This window comes from Panthera pardus, unplaced genomic scaffold, assembly GCF_024362965.1.
Source record: "Panthera pardus isolate Hobbes unplaced genomic scaffold, ASM2436296v1 HiC_scaffold_2, whole genome shotgun sequence".
Classification (NCBI taxonomy): domain Eukaryota; kingdom Metazoa; phylum Chordata; class Mammalia; order Carnivora; family Felidae; genus Panthera; species Panthera pardus.
In genome coordinates, this window is record NW_026526765.1 from 44,013,986 (window position 1) to 44,031,136 (window position 17,151).

Genomic DNA, 17,151 nt, shown 5'->3' on the forward strand with positions numbered 1-17,151 from the left:
AGTTCTGCATCCTTGTAGTTTCTGACATTTGAGTCAATTTCAGAGCCCTTAGGAACAAGGTCACGCTGATTCAACCACACACAGGGGCCACGCAGGAGAAATGTAAGGGAAGAAATGAACCAGAGCTGAAAAAAATCTCCGGTCAGAAGGGACCGTGGCAAAGTGGAGAATGTGTTCCCTACCTAACGGCAGTTCCTGTGCCCCAGTATGAGGTGGGATGGGACTGCAGTGGGATCAGAGGCTGTGACTTTTTAACTGAAGATAGAAGTGTGATTTTTAAATGCTGGCCCCTTATTCAAGACTTTTAAGACACTGCTAGTGAAATTAGGGACAGTTGCATGTTGAATTTGATCTCTGGCTACTGGTTTTTGACCTCTGCCTTTGGGTAAGTCTTAGTTCTTATTTGTCATCTAATAAATACAGGGCTATTTTATCCACTTCGGGATGGAAACCATTGATGAATACTGTGTGTGGTCAGTATTTTTGAGAAAAGCCATGGGACCTTCAGCACCTACCCTGCTTTTGCCACCAGTGCCTCTGTGATCCTAGTGATCACTTTGCCCCTCCTCACTGTTGTCATTTGCATGGGAAGAGTGGACAAGATGCCCTCTAAGGCTCTTCTAGCACTAACAAGCTGTGAGAGAATGAGGAAGGAACTGAGCAGGGTTATCTGATCAAATCTGATTGTGGCTTTATTTACACTTCCCCCGGCCCAAGAGAAAGTTTTGTTTTCCTCTAGTGCGTACAACTGGTAAGGATTTGGTGACAGCAGAGGCAGCCTTTGGAGGTCCTCCAGGCCTGTCATGCTACATATCTGCAGGGGGCTCCATTTATATTTTAGTCTATGCGCATAGTGCCCCCTGGGGTTGTGCCATGCATAGTCTAGTGGCCTGGAGCTAGTCAAATATTTCAGACATAGTCTCCCCAAATAAGTGTCTCTTCAACAAATGTATTAACCCTCTTTTAGCAGAGGAAAATGCAAAGCAGTTAGCCAGTGGGAAAAAAAGGAAAAATAATAAATTCCAAAGATAGTTGTGTTTGGCCAGTTTTTGCTTAGATTAGTGTAATAGTCAGGGGCTCAGTATCCAATGAGCAGTAAGGACTAAGACTAGAGGTCTTTAAAGAAATCCTATTGGGGTGCCTCGGTGGCTAAGTTGGTTAAGTGTCTGACTCTTGATTTTGGCCCAGGTCAGAATCTCACAGTCTGTGGGTTTGAGCCCCGCATTGGGCTCTGTGCTGATTGTATGGAGCCTGCTTGGGGTTTTGTTCCCTCTCTCTCTCTGCCCCTTCCCTGCTCAGGCTCACTTTCTTTCTCAATATAAATAAACTTAAAAAAAAAAAAAAAAGAAAGAAAGAAATCCTGTCTGGCTTACTGCACCTAAGATAGTTTTCTCTTCTAATGCAGAGTTAAAAGGGTGGTTATACCTTAACTCCCACGGACATCTTCTGTCTTGAAACGTCTACCTCCTGCCTATGGTAACCTGCTAGAAGTTAATTGAATCAGATTGCTGATGTTCAAGAAACATACTGATGGAAACCTGTGCGTGTGTAATCATTATTCCCTGGCATTTGTGTGGCAGGAACAAAAACTTAAAGCTGCTTTGTAATCTGATTTAATCCTCATCACAGTCCCCAATTGTGCCAATTTGGTCCATTTTACAGATGGAGAAAACGGGCCCAGAAAAAGGCTAGCTTGAAGTCACGTACCAAACAGTGATAAAGAAACAGAGTCCTCTGCCACAACACATTGTAGCTGAGTAGACAGCTATTCGAAGTGGGTCAGTCTGAAACTTGGAGGGCCTTGGTGTGCGGCAGGTTTGTGGTGTGGCCTGACAGCTCATAGTGTTGGACCTAATCTGTTGCTGGAAAAACTTCTTGGTAGGCTCTCTGACTGGAAAGGCTCCTCTTGGTTCTTTAGTTTATCCATTTGTCCATTTGTTCAGTCCATACTGAGGCAGGACTTCAGAGAAAAGTGTCTCGTGGCCTAGGGGCCCGTGTAGGATACAATCTGTGCTGCCATACTCGACTGTTGCATGAGAACTTCAATACAGGACCTTGACTTTGACTCAGGTTTCGGGGAAGATGCCTCGGCTGAGAGCTGGAAAGCGAGCGCTTGGTTAACATTAAGCAAAGTGCGCTGGGAGGGCATTTCCGGAGAGAACAAGTCCCATGTAAATGCTTGAGCAACTAGGGAAAAACTAGGGTGGTTGGTGCTCAGAGAAAAAAGGAGAAAGCAGTGTAAAGATGAGGCTGGAGAGAAAAGTAGGATTTCTGGTCTCCATGGGAAACTTCTTTTGGAAAAGTAGTTCTAGACCAAGGTATGCAGCCAGTTTGCTCCCAGAGACTGCACACTCCCCAATGGCCTTTGCTGGTTTTGGGACACAGTCTCTGAGTTGGCAGAGGCTGGTGACTTTGCAGAGATGGACTGCCAAGTATTTCTTTATTCAAGCTGTCATAAAGTGAGAGAACCCACTTTGGGGGAGCATTTTGCTCGATGCCCCTTTCTTGGAAGTAGGAAGCAAAGACCTGGCACCTGGACATTCTACTCAAAGATCTTTACCTTTTGTGGTGCAATTCCATCTGAAACCAAACCCCTGGAAATAATGCAGCCTTGAAGAAGGCACCAATAATCATCTTTTAGCCTGCCAAGCTTCAAGGTCACAGCTAGTTATTATCGTAACCCCATCAGTGTTCCATCAGTTCTGTCTTCAGGTGTAACCTGATCATTTCTATACTGTTATTACGATTAGAAGAATAACTTGCCCACAGACTCAATCAAGGCATTGTTTATGGGAGGGGAAGTTAGGGCTTCCAGGAGTTTAATCCCTATTTTGTGTCTGCCTTACCCCCTGAGAAGGATGGTCCAGCGAAACAACTATCATGAGACAAGGCTGCCTGAAACTTTTGTGTTTATCACCAGCTGTCCCTCCTTAGGCAGTGATCCAAAGGCCTACCTTGTGATGTCTTCGCTTCCTCCTGAATCGGAGCAGCTCTTTGTGCTGCCGAGACACAAAGTTGACAGCGGCATACTCAAGCAGGGCTGAGAACACGAAGAGCAGGCACACCGCCATCCAAATGTCAATGGCTTTCACATAGGACACCTGGAGTGGGGGCGGGAACGAACACAGGAGGGTGAGGGCAGAGGAGAATGAAATATCTAAGTATTTCTGCTCCTCAGTAACTCTGCAATTACCCACTGCTATCCCCTTCCTCAGCTGGGTTATTAGGAAGGTGCAGAGGAAAAGAGAAGAAAAATGCATCAGGAAGACGGCATGAAACATTGGAGAAAATAAAATATGGTACCTAGACGAGTACTAGAGAGAGGAGAGAGGAGGATGGTGTATCGAGCATCATCACTGAGCAAAACGGAATGTTGTGCTTAGCTAAGGGTGATAGGAACAGAACGGTGTACCTAACATTAAAAGTAAACAGAGGATGTTAGCAAAAGCAACAGGATAAGATCTTCAAAAACACTCTCCTGTATAAAAGCAACAAGGACAACAGCAAAAATGGTCAGAATCAACTTTCTCAGAAGCCCTCTTAACCAAAGGCTAACAGCAATCTTGAAAGCATTTACTTAAAAAGTCAGCTGAATGCCAGCAAGAGCATCAAACTTGGTGCCATAAAAAAAAAAAAAAAAAGAAAGAAAACAGCTTCATTGAGATATTACACACTTACAGTGTGTATTTCAATCGTTTTTAATACATTCCAGATATGTGCAACCATCATCACGGTCACTTTTGGAATATTTTCAGCACCTCTAAAAGAAACCTAATACCTTTTAGCCATCATTCTTTTCCCTATTCCTCCAAGTCCTCTCCCCCCAGTCCTAAGCAACCATTAATCTACTTTTTGTTTCTACAGATTTCCCCCTTCCGGACGTTTCATATAAATGGAATCATACACCATGTGGTCTTTTATGACTAGCTCCTTTTACTTGACATAATGTTTTCAAGATTCATCCATGTTGTAGCATATTTCATTCTTTTTCATGGCCAAATAATATCTCCTTGTATGGATATACTACGTTTTGTTGATCCAGTCATCAGTTGATGGACATTAGGGTTGTGTCTACCTTTTGGCTATTATGAATAATGCTGCTATGAACATCTATGTACAAGTTTTTGTGTGGACATGTGTATTTATTTCTCTTGGGGCCTTGTGGTGTTTCAACTTGCCATATTCGCATCCTCCTATTCCCAGCTCTGTGCTAGACTTGAAAACCAACAGCCTGCAAGCACAGTGAAAACCAGTATCCAGGCAATCAGTGGCCGGGGCAGAACAGAGTTAGAGCTTCTTTAAAGCTTCATTCCCAGAGAACTGTCATTATTTGACCTGTCTTGTGGTTCACTGAAAGACCTCACTCACTAGGCAGTCTTTTATTTGAGCTGACTTGGAACTGGCCCAGTGTGAACGGCCTTTTCCCTGGGGGCATTTGTTGAAAAGAGTCAGTGGCAATTGTTGAACATCACATCCTCCTGAGGTAGTAGGTAACAGTTCAGGCAAACAATAGGTTGATCAAAAAGCTTAAAAGGAGGGGCGCCTGGGTGGCTCAGTCGGTTAAGCGTCCGACTTCGGCTCCGGTCACGATCTCGCGGTCCGTGAGTTCGAGCCCCGCATCGGGCTCTGGGCTGATGGCTCAGAGCCTGGAGCCTGCTTCCGATTCTGTGTCTCCCTCTCTCTCTGCCCCTCCCCTGTTCATGTTCTGTCTCTCTCTGTCTCAAAAATAAATAAAATGTTAAAAAAAAAAAAAAATTAAAAAAGCTTAAAAGGAAAATCTGGGAATGCGATGTACACGGGAGCTTTAGAAAAAGCTCTGACATATACATGGGAATCTGTGTGCATGCACAGGCCTGTGTGGGTACTCAGGGAAGAACTGACTGGGAAGGCCCCTTAGCTCTCAACTCTGGCTAACCTTGACACACTGAGCAAGCTGCAGGTGAAGGGTAAGGCAAAACTGTAAACTGCCTGGCTGAGTGATGAAGGTGTGTTTGAATATATATGTACAGCCCCTAGGAAAAGGCCAGGAGATTTATAGGTTCCAGGCATTTAAGGAAATTTCTGTCCAACTTTAGGTAATGGCCAAGCTAACTGAGCAGAGACTTCAGTGGCCCCACACAACAAAGAATACAGATGTTACAGAATTGGTTCACAAAAGTTACTAAACAAACAGCAAAAACAACAAATCCTGAGGAGGGAGTGCAATCTGATTTCCACAGATGCCACATCACATTATGTTAAGTGTGTAATTTTCAACCCTAAATTATAAGATACGCAAAGAAATAAAGGCTAGCCTTGCAGTGGACTAGATGTTTGTGTCCCGTCTCCCTGTCATAGGTTGAAATCCTAATTCTAATGTGATGGTATTTGGAGGTGGGGCCTTTGGGAAGTAATTAGATCATAAGAATGGAGCCCTCATAAAGGGATTAATGGCTTTTTAAAAAGAGGCCAGATAGCTAGCTGTCTTTCCACCATATGAGGATATAATAATAAGCTGGCAGTTTGCAACTGGACGAAGGTCCTCACCAGAGCCCTGCCATGCTGGCACCTGACTTCCAGGCTCCAGAACTGAGAGAAATACATTTCTGTTATTTATAAGCCACCCAGTCTCTGGTACTTTGTTACAGCAGCCTGAATTGACTAAGACAGGTCCATCCATAGGAAAAAAAAAAAAGGCGGTCAAAAGAAGCTGCCCCTGGGGAAGCCCAAATGTTGGACTTAATCAAAGCTTTAAATCAGTTATTTTCAGCATGTTCTAAGAGCTAAAGGAAACCTTTAGCTTAAACCTTTAGTATAAATGACTAAAGAAAAGCATGAGAACAAAATCTCACCACATAGAACGTGAGATAGAAATGATAAAAAGAACAAAATAGGAATTCTGGAGTTGAAAATTAAATAGCTGAACTGAGGAGTTCACTAGAGAGGATAAATAGCATATTTGAGCAGACAGAAGAAAGATTCCATGAGCTTGAGGTTATCTTGTCTGAGGGACAGAATGAAGAAGAATGAAAAGAGACTCAGAGATCTGTGAGGAACCATTAAGTATACTAACATGTGTCTAATGAGTGTGCCTGAAGGAGAGGAGAGAAAGAAGCAGAAAGAATATTTGAAGTAATGGCCAAAATTTCCCCAAATTTGAAGAAAAACACTAATGTACACGTCTAAGAAGTTCATGAACTTCAAGCAAAATAAACTCAAAGGGATCCACGCCTGCACACTTCACAAACTGTCAGAAGACAAAGAATCTTGAAAGCCACAAGAGAGACGCAACTCATCATGTACAAGAGATCCTCAATAACAGCTGATTCCTCGTTAGATTGATTATATACTTTTAAGTTGGGGGAGGCAGCTTGAGATTATTAAAGCATGGGGACAAGACCTGTGGGCAGAAAGAGCTGCACTGTGATTCTGAGGAACGAGATGTCTCATCAGAAACTAAGCAGTCTAGAAGGCAGTGGAATGACCTAAGTCAATGAGAAGACATCTGTTGTTTATAGACTGGAAGACATGATATCGTTAAGATGGCAGTACTCTCCAAATTCATCTCCAGACTCAGTGCATTTTCAGTCTCACTTCCTTTTTTATTGTTGTTGCAGAAATTGACAAAACTGAGCTTAAAGTTCATATTCAGATTCTAATGGAAAGGCAAGGGACCCGGAATAGCCAAACCAATCTTTAAAAAGGACCAAGGTGGGGGACTCACCCTTCCCAATTTTAAAACTAACCACAAAGCAACAGTAATCAACTGTGTGGTACTGGCATAAGGATACATATACAGATCAACGGAACAGAACTGAGAGTCCAGAAATAAACCCATACGTTTATGGTCAATGGATTTTTGACAAGGATATAAATTCAACGGAGGGAAAAAGATAGTCTTCCCAACAAATGGTGCTGTAAAAACTGGGTATCCACATGAAAAAGAGTGATATCCCTCCCATACACCATATGAAAAAATCAAAACGGATTAAAACCTAAATTCAGGGTTAAACTATAAAACTCTTAGAAAAAAACATAGATAGAAATCTTTGTGACTTTGGATTAGGCATTAGTTTCTTAAACATGATAGCAAAGGCCAACCAACAAAAGAAAAAATAGATACATTTTACTTCATCAAAATTAAAACCTTTAGTGTATAATGGACCCTACCAATCAAGTGAAAAGATAACCCCCAAATTAGGAGAAGATATTTGCAAATCACATATACGATAAGGGATTAAAATCCACAATGCGCAAAGAACTGCTACAGCTCAACAACAAAAAGAAATACCTCTATTATAAACTGGGCACAAGATTTGAATAGACATTTCTCCTAAGATCTAGAATAGGCCGATAAGCACATGAAAAGATGCTCAACATTATTATTAGGAAAACACAAACCAAAACCACAGTGAGATACAACCTCACATCCACTAAGATGTCTGTAATCCAAAAGACAGATGATAATACGCATTGGTGAGGAAGTGGAGAAATTGGAACCCTGGGGAGATTATCACATGGTGTAGCCACTTTGGAAAATAGTTTGGCAGTTCCTAAGAAAGTTAAGCATATAGTTGCCACATGACCCAACAATTCTACTCCTAGATATACACCCTGTGAGGGTTGAAAATATTTGTCCACACAAAACTTGTACGTGGAGGTTCATAGTAGCATTATTTAAAATAGCCAAAAAGTGGAAATAACCCAAACATCCCTCAGCCGATGAATAGATAAGCAAAATGTGATAGACCCATACAAGGGAAATATTATTCAGCCACCAAAGAGAAAGAAATACTGGTAGAATGTACAACACAGATGGATCTTGAAAACATTATGCTAAGTGAAAGTGCACGTTTTATCTTATTCCATTTATATGAAACGTCTAGAAGAAGCAAATTCACAGAAGTAAAAAGTGGAGTAGTGTTTGCCAGAGGCCGGTCAGAGGGCGGAATGAAGAATGACTGTTGATGAACATAGGGGTTTCTTTTTGGGGTGATGAAAATGTCCTAGAATTAGATAGTGGTGAGGATGTGCACCTTTGTGAACATATAGTCACTGAATTTTATGCTTTAAAAAAAGTGAATGGAGGAATAATGTGAAGTTGAGTATTACTATAATAGCAAATGGAGTCAAATATTGAGTCTGGTGTTTACAGTGAGTGGAACAGAATGTTGAGTCTAGCGTAAATTATAAGTGAAAGACAATGTGGCATCGACTATGAGTAGACAGTGGAGCAGGATGTTGAGTCTAACATAAGGAAAAGAAAGCAGATATATCTGCTGTTACAGTTGCACAGAGCACAGTGTGTTGTCAAGTGGTAACAGGAAATGGAATTTGGTCTCAAGCATCTATGGTGAATCGAGCAGAATGCAAAGTTTGGTGTTAATAGCACAAAGGGCAGATTAGGAAGCTTTGTGTAAGAGTGAAGAGAGGAGACAGTGGTGTCTACTGTGGATGGCAAATGAAGCAGAATGTCTTCTCTCACATTGAGAGTTAGTAGAACGGTAGAGCAGCTTGGTCATAGAACCAAACAACAGTAGGGAGAATGTTCTAGATTAAAAGGGAAACCACGAACAACATGAATCTTTATTGGATCTGTGATTGGATCCCTCGCCATATTTACTGATGATGCTTTTTGACAACTGGGGAAATTTAGATAAAGTTTCTGTATTAGATGACACTACAGAATTATTTCTAATTCAATAATTATTGATATAAAATTGGTAAATATATATAATTTATATAAAGATAATTATTATTGAATTAATGCTAATTTTTTCAGATGTGACAAGTATCACGATCCTTATTCCTTACTTAGAGATAGCTTATCATGATGTGTGTAATCATCAAATGACTCAGCAAAGATTTGTCTACTTACTTACCTACCTACCTACCTACTTACCCACCTACCTACCTACCTACCCACCTACCTACCTACCTACCCACCCACCTACTTACCCACCTACCTACCTACCTACCCACCTACCTACCTACCCACCCACCTACCTACCCACCCACCTACCTACCCACCTACCTACCTACCTACCCACCTACCTACCTACCTACCCACCTACCTACCTACCTACCCACCCACCTACCTACCTACCCACCTATCTACCTACCCACCTACCTACCTACCTACCCACCTACCTACCCACCTACCCACCCACCTACTTACCTACCCACCTATCTACCTACCCACCTACCTACCTACCCACCCACCTACCTACCCACCCACCTACCTATCCACCCACCTACCTACCTACCCACCTACCTACCTACCTACCCACCTACCTACCTACCCACCCACCTACCTACCTACCACCTACCTACCTACCCACCTACCTACCTACCCACCCACCTACCTACCCACCCACCCACCTACCTACCCACCCACCTATCTACCTACCCACCCACCCACCTACCTACCTACCCACCCACCTACCTACCTACCCACCCACCTACCTACCCACCTACCTACCTACCCACCCACCTACCTACCCACCCACCTACCTACCCACCCACCTACCTACCTACCACCTACCTACCTACCCACCTACCTACCTACCCACCCACCTACCTACCCACCCACCTACCTACCCACCCACCCACCTACCCACCCACCCACCTACCCACCCACCCACCTACCTACCTACCCACCCACCTACCTACCTACCACCTACCTACCTACCCACCTACCTACCTACCCACCCACCTACCTACCCACCCACCTACCTACCTACCCACCCACCTACCTACCTACCCACCTACCTACCTACCCACCAACCTACCTACCCACCCACCTACCTACCTACCCACCCACCTACCTACCTACCCACCCACCTACCTACCACCTACCTACCTACCCACCCACCTACCTACCCACCCACCTACCTACCCACCCACCTACCTACCTACCCACCCACCTACCTACCTACCCACCAACCTTCCTACCTACCCACCTACCTACCTACCTACCCACCTACCTGTGTATAGAGAGAGCCAAAGTAAATGTGGCAAGATGAAAACAGTTGGAATCCAGGTGAAGGGTATTCAAGCGCTCATTGTATGGTCTTTCAACCTTTCTATATCAAAACAGAATGCTAAATGTGGACTTAATTGGAAATGGTGCAGTGTTGCATTTAGCATAAGGCTGAAGGGAGCCAAACATGGAGTCTGGCATTAACGGTGGAGCTGAATGTTTTGTCTGCTGTTGAGTGATTAAGGCAGAACGCAGCACAAACGTAGTAGTGAACGGAGTAGAATGCAGTGTCTAGGCATTAAAAGAGAGTAAAGCAGAATGAGGCATCAAGCATTCATAGTGAAGGCAGCAGAATGTTGTACCTCACGAATGGGTGACTGGAGGAGTATGTGGTGTCTGGCGTTAATTGTAAATGAAGCAGAACATTATGTCTAGTGTTAAAAGTGAATTAAGCAGAATGTGAGGTCTGGTGTTAGCAGTGAAAGGAACAGAATGTTGCATTTATTGTAAGGGTGACTGGAGGAGAATTAGTGTGTGGTGTCGGTAATGAATGAAGTGGAATGCCGCGTCTGGTGTTAGAAGAATGGAGCAGAATGTTGTGTCTAGTACAGAGTGAATGGAGCAGAACGTGTATCCGGCTTTAATGGTGAATGGAGTGAAATGCTGTGTCTAGTGGTAATAGTGAACGGAGCAGACTGTGGCTCAAGCGTGAACAGTGAAAGTGACGGGATGTGTTGTTGCACATTAGAAATGTAAGAAATAGGGGCAGAAAAGTGTTAACGTATGAGTTTTAAGATGACGTTGCTATCCTTCGAAAGACGTGCTTGTAAGATTGGCCCTTGGTTGACATCTGGGAACTTGGATTTGGGGAATGTTCCCACTTCCCTTAACTGATCAGGGGGCCTTGCTGTGCAGAGAATGCCTGTACAGACGATATGGTTTATGCTGAAAATTTACTTTCCTCCTAGGAGTCTGGAATTTTCGTATGTGCTAGGCAGAGCATGTGACGAGCACCCAAGAAAAAACACTGATACAGAATCTTAAAAGAATCTCAAAGCAATTTCTCTGCCTCTCTGGGCAGAAACATCTCACACGCGTGACTGCTTTTGTATTGTTGGGGTAAGAATGTACACCGTGTGGTCCCTCTCGTGGGAGGGAGAAAACAAGGAAGCTTGCACATGGATTCCTCCAGACTCTGCCTGTGTCTTTTCCCTTTATCACCTAGCTTATGTCCTTAATACGTCACCGTAAGAAATCTTAGTTGTGAGTACAGTGCTATGCTGAGTCCTGTGAGTCGTATCAAATCTCTGAATGTAGGGATGGTCTTGGAGACACCCAACACCAAGTATCTACTGTTACTGGTGAAAGAAGCGGGGTGTTGCATTTAGCACTAAAAGTGAATGGAGGAGGAAGTGGAGTTGAGCGTTAGTAGTAAGTGAAGCAGGACGTGTGTGCAATGTTGGCAGGAAATGGAGCAAACTGTGTTGTCTGGTAACTGTATATGACATAATGCACATCTGGAGGAGAGGTGTGCTGGATCAGAATGCTGGATCCTAGTTGGGCTTCAACCCCTGATTCATGTCTGTGGAGATGGACCATGGAGTGACCTGTGGAATGACCTACCATTACCTTTCCCTCATTTTAATACTAGAATCTCCACCCAAGGGGGAGCACAAGCCTCATTCACATAATATACATATTGGCATGTTTCCTTAAGGCACATGCGCAACCTTACGCCTGCCTCTACATACAATGATGAGGCTCCCCTTTCTATATGCATCCTGACCCTAAATAAAAGGAACCCATTCACCCTCACTCAGGGACTCATGGCTTTGGAAGTTATTCCCCATGATCTCCTTATTTGCTGCAAATAAGTTTACTGTGTGCAATAACTCCAAAACACAAACAAAAACACCCCCAGAGTGCTGGATCCTGCCAAGTGTAGTAGATACATAGTGACTAATTCCTTGCGCTCTCTTTATCTCAGGCAAGGTGGGGAGATGAGAGTCCTTTGTCCAGGTGTTCTGTGCTCTTGGGCAGTAGGACTTACCTTGGGCAGGGATGCTCGGGAGCCTGAGCTCTGGGTGGTCATGGTGAGCACAGTGGTGATGCCCAGGCCCACACGGGCTGGCGCTGCATCCATGTTGATCCAGAAGGATATCCATGAAAGGATGACAATGAGTAGGCTGGGAATGTACATCTGGATCAGGTAGTAGCCCATCTGTCGCTCCAGGTGGAACCGGGCCTCAATGCAGGTGAATTTCCCTGCGAGAAATTATAGTGAGAAGGCAAAGTCGCCTGGTGGGTTGAAACAAGGCTTTGAGGTCAAAACAACCAAGGCTTTGAGGTCAGCTGGGGCCTGGTTCAGGCTCACACTAGCTGTGTCCTCAGACAAGTGTCCTCAGACAAGACAAGTGAATCGCTCTGTGTCTCAGTTTCCTTATCTATGGTAAAGTAGGGATGGTGATGATGATGATGATGGTGGTGGTGGTCGTGATGGTACCTACCTCATTTGGTTACTATGATGATGCCTATAAAGAACTTAGTATGGTCCTCACATCATTAATGCTCAGGAATGTCAGTTGCCATCATCCTCATCAGCCTTATTGTGTTGCTAAGAGTGGGCCTAAGTAGACCATTCTTTTTTTTTTTTAATATTTATTTATTTATTTTGAAAGAGAGAGGGTGAGGGGAGGAGCAGAGGGAAAGGGAGAGGAAGAATCTCAAGCAGGCTCTATGCTAACAGTGCGGCTGACAACGTGGGGCTCAATCTCACTCACCCGTGAGATCATGACCTGAACCCAAATCAAGAGTTGGACGCTCAACCGACTGAGCCACCCAGGTGGCCCCTCTTACTTCCTCTTATAAAACCTTTCTTTCCTTCCTTCTCTCCTCAGACCAGAAAGTCTCCTTTACCTACAGGGAAAAGTTCAAAGTTTTTAGTCCACTCTTCACAGACATGCTCTGGCCTGCTTTTCCATCCTTCTTCCCTTCTTTCTTCACCCTAATCATGACCCCCTCTATTCTATCCCTTGCCTTGAGCATGTCCTGCACTTTGCCACTTCTGAGCTTTGGCTCCTGCTAAGGCCTCTGCCTGGAATGCCCAGACTCCTTCCCACAACCAGACAAAGCAAGCACCCTGCTCCTCTGTGATGCTTTGAATGTGGTCTGCCCTAGGCTCAACACCCCCCCAACCCCTAGATTCCTTCAGTTCAGTTCTGTTCACACGGTCATCAGGGCCTTTAAGGCACAATACAGTGAGTGTATAGGCACATCGTGCTCTCTCTGTTCTCTGCACTGGACTGTGGGTAGCTGGTCTCCTCCCTACCTGTGCATCCCTGGAACTGAGACAGAGCCAGTCCCATGGGGGTGTTCTCAGCTCCAGTCCACTGCAGCACAGTTACTAGGTGATTTCCTAGAGCTCTCTGGACTGTCTGCTCCATGGAGCAGGGCCTTATCAGCCTTTCTCGCTTGTAACCACAGGGCCTAGCACAAGCACAGAACTCTGCTCTCACTTCAATAGGAATAGTCAAGAACAAATGAGGTAGTGAATGAGAAAGCGCGGTGTAAACGGTGATGGGCTGTGGTATGTGAGAGTCAGTGTGGTTATGTGATTCATGGGAAGTCACTGTTCTCATGGCTGCCAATGGGAGTACCATTACCTCTCTAAGGCTCAGCGTGCCCAGGGATCAAGAGAGTATCTTTTGAGGTTCTGAGACACCTCGGTGGTTACATAGGAAGGTGCAGCTGTCCCAGAGAGCCCAGAGCTCATGCCACCGGCCCTTGCTCTGGGCCTTCTCCTTGCACTAGAGCACATAGTGATTTCTCTCAACACCCCTGCTTCACCTCCTCCTCTCTCTGGCATCTGTCATCAGCCTATTTCATGCCTTTACTCTTCTCAGCTGGGCTCACACAGCAGCCTCCTACCCAGCCCTCCAGCTGGCATATTGACTGTCTTTCTTCCACTGTGCCTCCATGAAGCTCCTTCCCAGCCTGAGGCAGGGCAGGGAAGGCCAGTCCTGGTTTGACTCCAGTTCATTCCTGTGTCTGATCTTCCAACGAAGGCTGTGCTGTGCCTGGGAAACAGAGACCTGAGCAAAACAGTGGTGGTTTCTTCGCCCTCTTGCAGCTCACAATCTAGGGGACGCTTTCCAACCACACTTATTTATAACCTCAGTGCCACCTCTCAGCTCCCTCCTGCTGAAGTCTGTGTACTTGTGCTCTGTCAGAAATGACAGCTCCCCCGTGACAGACTCTGCTAGATGTCCTCCTAATATCAGCTCTGCCCTTCTGCCTTAGGCGTAGGATTCATTTTGACTGGGCATGCTGCTACCTGGGATGGAGACCGTATCTCCCAGACTCCCTTGCAATGAAGTGTGGCCTAAGCTTCAGTGACTTGCCCCAGGACATCCAGGAAGAAAGGGTCAGAGCCACTTTTCTGGTTTCAAAGCCTATTCTCTTAACCATGAGGTAATTAACACAAAGCTATGTCCATCAAGAACGCCTCTTGATTGAATGAATGTTTGAAATGATCTCTGGCCCTGATTGGGGGTGGGACCTGAGGAGGACATCCTTGCACCTACCTGTGTTGTAATGCTTCGTGCAATATCTCAAGTCCTTCTCTTCTTTCAGGATAAACTGGGGTAGAGTTAGTCCATCTGCCACCTGCACAGCTCCCTGCTCCTGCCACTCGAAGATCAGGTCATTCATGGTATAGCCAACTGGGATGGGGGTTCAGAAGAAGGAGCAGTCACCACCCAGAAGCATTTATTTGAAGCATGTCAGAGTTGGTTTGGGTTAGAGACTAAGAGGCATTGGGCACTAGATGGAACTCATGAGACCATGTTGTCTTGATGCCACCCTCTCCCAGCCCACTTGCAACAAAAGAGGTTAAAACTGGTTTAATTATTTCTAGCCCCCTGCCCTTCTACTGTGCTTCTTACCCCTCCCACCATCTGACACTGGCTTGTCCTTTTGTCCCCAATACTTACCCCCATGGTCATATTCAGCTCACATCTGCTACTTTGCCTGCACACCATCCTTGCAAGCTCCCTCTTTTCCTCTGGGGAATGATTCTATAGAATACTGTTGTAGGACTATCAGTTGGGGGCCAAGGTGTGAGTTAATGACTCAACTATATCAATCAGATCCTCTATGGCAGGACTTTGATTCTATCTATCTATCTATCTAACATTTATTGTCAAAATGGTTTCCACACAACACCCAGTGCTCATCCCAACAGGTGCCCTCCTCAATGCCCATCACCCACTTTCCCCTCTCCCCCAACCCCCACCAACCCTCAGCTTGTTCTCAGAATTTAAGAGTCTCTAATGGTTTTCCTCCTTCTCTCTCTGTAACTTTTTTTCCCCCTCCCCCTCCTCCCTGGTCTTCTGTTAAGTTTCTCAGGATCCACGTATGAGTGAAAACATATGGTATCTGTCTTTCTCTGCCTGACTTATTTCACTTAGCATAATACCCTCCAGTTCCATCCATGTTGCTACAAATGGCCAGATTTCATTCTTTCTCATTGCCACGTAGTACTCCATTGTATATATAAACCACATCTTCTTTATCCATTCGTCAGTTGATGGACATTTATGCTCTTTCCATAATTTGGCTATTGTTGAAAGTACTGCTATAAACATTGGGGTACAAGTGCCCCTATGCATCAGCACTCCTGTATCCCTTGGGTAAATTCCTAGCAGTGCTATTGCTGGGTCATAGGGTAGATCTATTTTTAATTTTTTGAGGAACCTCCACACTGTTTTCCAGAGTGGCTGCACCAGTTTGCATTCCCACCAACAGTACAAGAGGGTTCCCGTTTCTCCACATTCTCTCCAGCATTTATAATCTCCTGATTTGATTCTTGAGTCAAGTGACAAAAGGTTCAGAGTTGGCTGGTGCCATTTCCACTCAGAGGTGGTGCTCCAAGGGGCTGCCCCATTGGTTCCCGCTGCCTAAATCCTCTGCCCTGGTTCCTGTGCTTTCAGCTTCTCTTTCAAGTCCATGAGGACTCCCTACGTCCTTCCATTTCTTTCCATCTTTTAAATTGGATTGGTTTCTGTCTGCAATCAAAGAAGGCAGCTACCTCCTCTGGTAGGTTCACTTGTGACCTCCTACATAAAGCCTTCCCTAGCACCCCTTCTCTTTCCCAACCAGAAGGAAGCACTCTTCTGCCATGAGGCCACAGCATTTGTACTTCTCACAACACGCTTACCGCTTGCCGCCCTGTGTTAGAGTTACTTGTGCATCTAGTTGTCTATTTTCCTGTGAGTTCAAGGACTATGGCTTGTTCAAACTCTTCCTGCTGCACTCCTGGAGAGCATGTCCGCAAGGGACATGGAACAGAGTCTTGGGAAAATACTGCTGGCTTCAAAGTTGGGCCTCAGCCAGACAATGGAAGGGGGGTTATATTTCTAATGCATTTTCTAAAGCAAAGCCCCTCATCTGGTATTTTGGGCTAGTGCAGTAATCCCCTGGGGTCCAGCAGTTAGGAGTAGCTGTATGGGAAGTTCTGCTCGTCCCCTGGGTAAAGGGGAGTCTGGTTTTTTCTAAAGCCCTCAGGCAAGGGACTCACAGCTTTCCAGTTGCATGATACACGTCTGGACATCCATGGGGAAATTCTTTAAGTCCATGGGGCAGGCCAGTGTCAGGGTGATTCTGGGAAGAGAAAAGAATTGGATGATGGTAGACCCACAGACCAGGGAAGCTGTGCCTCTGTGCTAGTGATTACCAGTTAATCAGTTAACTTGGACAAGTCAAGGAGGGCAGGGAACTGGCGTGTATTGAAATAATACATGTCTATTTCTATATTCAGCTATGAAGTGGAGGCTCAGAGAGATACAGTAGGTTGCCTAAAGTCACACAGTCAGTGGAATTCATGGGTTTCTTTGGAGACTATCTGGCTTCTAGACATCTGCCTGTAGCAAGCTGCCTGAAGGCCTGGAGGCCAGGGGCTGTCTTCTGCAGAGTCTGGATTTTAAGTTGAGTAGCCCCAGGCCTCAGGTTTCCCAGGTGCACCTGTCAGGTGCTTCAAGTGGTTCTTTGCTGCCTCCCTTCATACACTGGACTTATCAAAAGCCATTTCAAAGAGGCCCTTCTGGGTGTCCAAACAGAGCTGGCTCACACCTGTGGGCTCACGCTGGAGTCAGTTGGGAAGTGGTGGGTGCCCCCAGGCTTCTGGGATAGCC

At 45.2% G+C, this 17,151-nt stretch overlaps 1 protein-coding gene across 2 annotated transcripts in view; it reads right to left on the reverse strand.

The window, feature by feature from the left end:
* GLRA1 (glycine receptor alpha 1) overlaps positions 1-17,151 on the reverse strand; it is an 83,814-nt gene that overhangs the window by 3,948 nt on the left and 62,715 nt on the right. For both annotated transcript variants that reach the window (XM_019464481.2, XM_019464480.2), the window contains exons 5-8: positions 16,539-16,621; positions 14,545-14,682; positions 12,012-12,226; positions 2,955-3,101 (exon numbers count right to left, since the gene is read on the reverse strand). In XM_019464481.2, the coding sequence (XP_019320026.1) occupies positions 2,955-3,101; positions 12,012-12,226; positions 14,545-14,682; positions 16,539-16,621 (583 nt within the window). The remainder of the gene's footprint in view (positions 1-2,954; positions 3,102-12,011; positions 12,227-14,544; positions 14,683-16,538; positions 16,622-17,151) is intronic.